Raw genomic sequence first — 6,000 nt, 5'->3', positions numbered from 1 at the left:
ACCCTGCAGTGTACGTCGCCTGGAAACATTTTGGCTTCAGAAAAGAGGATTTAGAACAAGGTGATTAATTATTGTTCATATATCGTTATTGAGGTAGAGTGCAACTAATCGTGATTTTGATTTCAGGTCATATCATGCAGCCCTACTTATGTCCTTCTCCAAAATCACTTCAAAAGAGTAGCCCCAGCGCTTACTTGCTTTGGTGTTTGTAAAGTATTAAAGGAATACGCCAACTTGTTGGGAATTTAGCTTATTCACCGTAACCCCCAGAGTTAGATAAGTCGATACATACCCTTCTCATCTCCGTGTGTGCTGTAATGCTGTCTGACGGCTCCAGCGGCATCAGGCCAGCACAGAACCTGCAGGTGAATGGTTCCAGTAATCCTACTGCTCCGAATAAGTGACAAAATAACGCCAACATGTTCCTATTTCCATGTTGTGATTTGTAGAGTCACAGCGTGTACAAAAAACAACGTAACATGAGACACATATAAATAGGAACATGTTGGTATTATTTTGTCACTTTTGTCACAATTTGGAGCAGTAGGATTACTGGAACCATTCACCTAAAGGATCTGTGCTATGCTAAGCTAATGCTGGAGCCGTCAGACAGCGTTACAGCACGCACGGAGATGAGAAGGGTATGTATGGACTTGTCTAACTCTGGGGGTTACGGTGAATAAGCTAAAGTCCCAATAAGTCGGCGTATTCCTTTAAAATAAAAAAAAAATGATTCACATAAAAGTTAATTATTTTTTGCACATTTTTTGATGCATTCCCCTACAAAATCACCACAGTAGTGGAGAATGATTTATTTTCAAAAAGGGCTATTTTTTGTCATCTTGTAAAAATTTGTCTGTAGTCTTTTTTTCATAGATATATATCGCAGGAAAAAGTTTTTTTCCAATATCGTGCAGCCCTAGCATTTTCAAGTCCTACCGCTCACATACAGGAAACGGCACACAGTTTATGGGGTGAAGGGCTGAGGGTGAAGCCCACACGTGGAGTCAGATCCAGTTCATCCTCTGAAACTCCAGGAGGAGGAGTGAAACGAAAGTGCTGCAGGAGGGTGGTGAAGAAGATGAAGAGCTCCGTCCTGGCCAGACTCTCTCCGGGACAAATCCTGCGACCTGTGAGAGAGAGAGAACAAAGGAAAATGTTCATCTCATCTGCAAGTAAATGAACAAGTGATGGTTAAATAACCACCACTTGTTCATTTACTTGCATATGTGAATTTAATAAATTCACCAACCTGCAGAAAAAGGCATGAAGGCGTCCCGCTTGACAAACTTCCCGTCTTTGTCCAGGAAGTGAGCAGGATAAAAGCTGTGTGGCCTCTCCCACTCACTCTCATCACACAGGACAGATGTCAACAGAGGAAATACTGTGGTCCCCTGTGGACAATACAGAAAAACATTCTCTATGAGCAATAATATTTTTAAACTACATAAAAAAAATCACAAAGCACCGAAAGGAATCTTAAATTATTGTCACATTTTGTATCCTGAACGTGCAGCTACTGTATACGAAGGACCAAACGGGACATGTTCGAACGGCGTATTGCATCGTTTCCGGTTGACAGTGCTTATGTTTTGCTGATGGCATCTTGCTTGGGTAGCTCGACGCAGTTAATTCTGTCATATTCTTCATTACAGCAGCTCATTATCCACTTTACATTTAAATCTACACTAGTTCACTCAAGCACTCGTATCTCTTTCAGTCTTTTAACGACTTTTCGCAAATCCCACAGTTTTTTACATGCTATTAGCTCTGTTAGCTGCTTTAGCATAGTTAACGATGGCTACTTTTTTTTTAAATAACAAAGATATTGACAAAGTTTTGCTTTGGGGACATTATATGAAATTGGAAAAAGGGTAATGAATTGCAATATATCGCAGAATATCGCAGTATTTTTAAAATCGCAATAATATCGTATCATCGTGATATCGTTTATTGGGCCTGGCAGTGGTTCATATTGGCCTGGCTGCCTACCAGGCTCGTACCCTTATAGGTGAAACACTGCTAGGTGTTTTATTCAGTCTTGCCTTCTTAATGAAGTGACCCTGGAAGGTGATGTCTTGGCTCGTTTTGTGAGGCACTGCCATTGGGGCGATGTTGGCCAGTCTCTGTGTCTCATGGATGACAGCGTCGGTGAAGGGCAGGTTCTTCCTGTCCTCAACCTGAACTTTACGACTTCCTATCTCCCTGCTCACCTCCTCCTGGACCTGGTCTGAGAAAGGTAAAGGTTTTTTTTTTTTCATGAAGACGATTTGGTAACCTTATTTGCTACTTTCAAATCTTGCTAGCTTTTCAACATTACCAATCCTGCCTTTAAGTTTCTTACCTTGTATTTTTGGATTCTTGGCCATAAACAGAAGTCCCCATCTCAGAGTAGTTGCTGTTGTGTCAGTGCCAGCCCCGAAAAGATTAAAAACTGTCTGCATAAGGTTGCGTTCGTTGAAATAACTGTTAGCAATCCCAGATTCCTGCAGGTAAAAATAAATTGGTCCAGTTATATAGTCAAATCTGATCCAAAACTTTGTTACAAATGAGGGATTGTGATGTAGTGATGCTGGTGTGGGTTGCACTTTCTTTTCATTCCCTTCCCTCCATTCCTTCTTACTGATAACTACTGTTGGCCAGGGAAGGTAGATAGACAGAGACATCATACCTTGATCATCTACGCATCAGGGAGATCCCATTGTTCTGATGGACCATTATTGTGAAACACCAATAGTCTGAAAAATTTGCCTTTGGACCGACAGACCATTATCCCAAAAACAAATGCTCATTGCTTCGAAAATACCCAATCTCCCTGCATTTGAAAACGATTTGTGGCCTACAGTAAGTCCATAAAGTGCAGGTCTACAGACTCTATAGCTAACATAGTTGGTACCAATGGATACTTTAGGTCTTTTAGGAATTTATAATACAGACATAGATCAATACTGGATTTGGAATCGATATTGGATTAAATGAAAATCAATTTTTTTTTTTAAACCTATCCCTATTCATACAGCGAATTTAAATCCAACCCAAGTTGACCAAAGTGCTAAAATAACTAAAATACCATAACATGGTAACAGTAAGAAAGCAGTAGAGATAACATAGCAATACTATCCCTTGCTCAAATGGATAAGTAACAGAACAGGTAGAAAATATAAAACATAGAAGAGTTAAAAGTGAGGAATAAATATCTTAATTATTAATAGTGATAAGTTTCCCAACCTCCAGATTTTGCTTCCGGACCAGAAAGGCATCCACAAAGCCTCTGCACATCTGTGGATTGAGGGTCTCTTTCAAATGACTGAACAGCTGTAAGTTCTGTTTCTTGTTGGCAGCAAATATCGCCTCTATTTCCTTTTTCCCACCACACCATTTACCGATCCATGGAAACATGTTATACAACTGTTAACAAAAATATAGATGCATCAGTATGTACAAAAACTATTTAACAGGCAAGTAAAGAATCCCATAATTTCTTCAATTTAGTTCAGTTGTATTTATGTATTTGAAAATCACAATGCTTAAAAAAGTGTAAACTGACTAAACATGAAATGTCACCTGTACTGATGGGGAGCCCACAAGTTGAACATATCTGTTTATTTGATCTACCAGGGATGTAAACTCTGGATCATCATATTCAAATCTGCTGCCATAAACAATGGAGCAGATAATATTAGAGACTGCATAGTTTATTGGTTGGGTCGAATCAAAAGCTTCACCTGTAACAAGGGAAACAGGAAAAATTCCAAATCACGAGTGTTGGAAATATGTCGTGTGCCATTTTGTGATAATTGAACAAAGCCTCTCTCATCAAATCAGAACCAACCTTGAACCAATCCTCCTTTTCCCTGTTGCCCCTTTCTTATCAATCAGCTCTCACATCATCAAAGTGAATTGAACGATTGTTAGAAAATGTATATATTCTTGTCTCATAAAACCTTGATAACATTGTGGAACTGAACCCTGGCTGTCACTATCTCTGAGCACTTGTAACTGCTTTCAGAGTCAACTCACAAAGGTCAAGCCAGTGGATGATAATATACAAATCATGAAACAATTGTGATTGGATTGTTTCATTAAAAGAGGATTGACTAAACATTGTTCATCATGCAGTAGGTTAAAAGTCACTTACCTTTAAATTTCTTAAACACTTCAATGAGGTGGTCACATTCCTCAATGATTTTGTCCTCACTCGCCTTCTTGCCCATCCCAAAGTCTCTCAGGTTAGTCAAAGCAAAGCGCCTCATCTCTTTCCACGAATCACCATTGGCCCATATAAGCCCTGAGATAAAATTTGTTTTTTTAACTTAAAAAACTTGGAATGGGTAAAAGACAATAAGAGCTGTCCTCGACTAAATACATTCTTATTTTTCCATTAGTCGATTTTAATTGACAGATCAGTAAAACCAGAGTTTCTCAAGAAAGAGTAAATGTTTTGACCAGAGATGTGATAATAAGCTTCTTGGAAATAAGTAATTCAGCATGAAAAATGCAAATGACTGATAGATTTAAGAAATCTTAGTTTCCTAAAACCAAAACGGCCGATGAGTTAACAATCTTAAAGACAAACATTTACTGGAAAATAAACAGAACAGAAAAATGATTTCTAAAAAGCTCTTTCCTTACCATGTCCTTGATTATATTCTTGCATTATTAACATTGGATCTCTTTCACCAAACTCTTCAGCATAGTTGACAAGTGCCTCTTTCACTGTCTTGTACCCAGCCAGGACCACCACTTTTTGGGGTCCCAAATATACAGTGAACACTGATCCATATGTCTTGGAAAGCTAAGAACAGGGGAATAACATCATGAATTATTTATTATAAAACAAACATTTTAAAAAGAAGGCAATGTGATAGAAGAATTGTTGTAACAGTGGGCTGCCTGGAGAGAACACACACAAGAAATCCCCCTTAAAGCGCCCATATTATGCTCATTTTCAGGTTCATAACTGTATTTTAAGGTTGTACCAGAATAGGTTTACATGGTTTAATTTTCAAAAAACACCATATTTTTGTTGTACAGCACAGCTCTCTCTCACTACTGCAGATCCTCTTTTCACCTGGTTTCTGTTTTAGCTACAGAGTGAGACCTCTTTTCTTCTTCTTCTTCTGTACTATCTTTGATTGCACTCGCACATGCTCAGTAGCTCAGATGTAGATAATTTCAGCTAGCTAACTCTAGAGACAGATAAAAAAATAAAAAAGATAAAAGAAAAGCCTGTTTCACCAACTGTGGTCAGTTACAAGGCAGGATTAGCTGGGAGACTTCTAAATGAGAGCACACATGTAAGTAGTTCTTTTGTAGATTATGGTGAACTTGTGTGTGTTGTAGCAGTGCTTTGCTATTGAGAACGACGTAGCATGCTAGCATTAGCTACGAGCTAACGGTTGTGGTTAGCCAGCTCATTGTGACGTCACAGTCCGAGCCGATTTTGAACAGCTCACTAGGAGACTGAAGGCAGGACACATTCAGAAACCGTATCTCACTCAAAACAGCATGGATGGATTTTTGTGTGGATTGGATGTGTGTGGAAGCACCAGAGACACAAAAGAACACCCCAAATCCCAGAAAAAGTGTTTTTTTCATAATATGGGCACTTTAAAGATCAGCAATGTATTCCTCACCTTCAGTAATGTGCTGTAGAGTCTCTTAAGGTCAAGCTGCAGCAGATTCCCGATTAGGGGAAATGGTTTTGGTCCTGGAGGTTCCTTACTGTCTTCCTTGGAGCTGAAGCTGGAGGAGCAGATGAGGTAGACGAGTAGCAGGACCAACAGACCCCCCAACAGAGAAATAGAGCTGGAGGACTGGAGAAAAAGTTCTAATACCCCCATGATTTGTCTGAAGTTGCTACCTAACTGAGAAAATATGTTTCCTCCTTGAGCCTCTAGTTTTGTGAGTGTTCTGGTTAACAAGGATTTCACAACTAACTGTCCCAACTTCCTGCTGTGCATTGATTGGTGCTTCCTTGTGGGCGTGACTTCACGAAAC

The 6,000-nt window shown here is 39.4% G+C and overlaps 1 protein-coding gene across 1 annotated transcript; it reads right to left on the bottom strand.

The window, feature by feature from the left end:
• Positions 1 to 767: 767 nt before the first annotated feature.
• Positions 768 to 5,899, bottom strand: LOC114572958 (cytochrome P450 2K1-like). The gene is made up of 9 exons (XM_028604772.1): positions 5,637 to 5,899; positions 4,633 to 4,795; positions 4,139 to 4,288; positions 3,565 to 3,725; positions 3,229 to 3,408; positions 2,345 to 2,486; positions 2,046 to 2,230; positions 1,253 to 1,394; positions 768 to 1,130 (listed from the first exon to the last, which is right to left on the bottom strand). Exons 1-9 carry the CDS (start codon positions 5,841 to 5,843, stop codon positions 943 to 945), a joined length of 1,518 nt encoding a protein of 505 aa, XP_028460573.1. The 5' UTR covers positions 5,844 to 5,899; the 3' UTR covers positions 768 to 942.
• Positions 5,900 to 6,000: the final 101 nt, after the last annotated feature.

This window comes from Perca flavescens, chromosome 18, assembly GCF_004354835.1.
Source record: "Perca flavescens isolate YP-PL-M2 chromosome 18, PFLA_1.0, whole genome shotgun sequence".
NCBI classification, from domain to species: Eukaryota; Metazoa; Chordata; class Actinopteri; order Perciformes; family Percidae; genus Perca; species Perca flavescens.
This window is presented reverse-complemented; position numbering and strand designations above follow the sequence as displayed.

What these genes read in the sequence shown, in the direction of transcription:
- LOC114572958 (XM_028604772.1), bottom strand. Translation starts at nt 5,843, where the DNA reads ATGGGGGTATTAGAACTTTTTCTCCAGTCCTCCAGCTCTATTTCTCTG. An exon ending in TCTACAGCACATTACTGAAG is followed by an intron (nt 4,796 to 5,636) that starts GTGAGGAATACA and finishes CCCTGTTCTTAG; the next exon opens with CTTTCCAAGACATATGGATC. An exon ending in CTTCATGCCTTTTTCTGCAG is followed by an intron (nt 1,131 to 1,252) that starts GTTGGTGAATTT and finishes TCTCTCTCACAG; the next exon opens with GTCGCAGGATTTGTCCCGGA.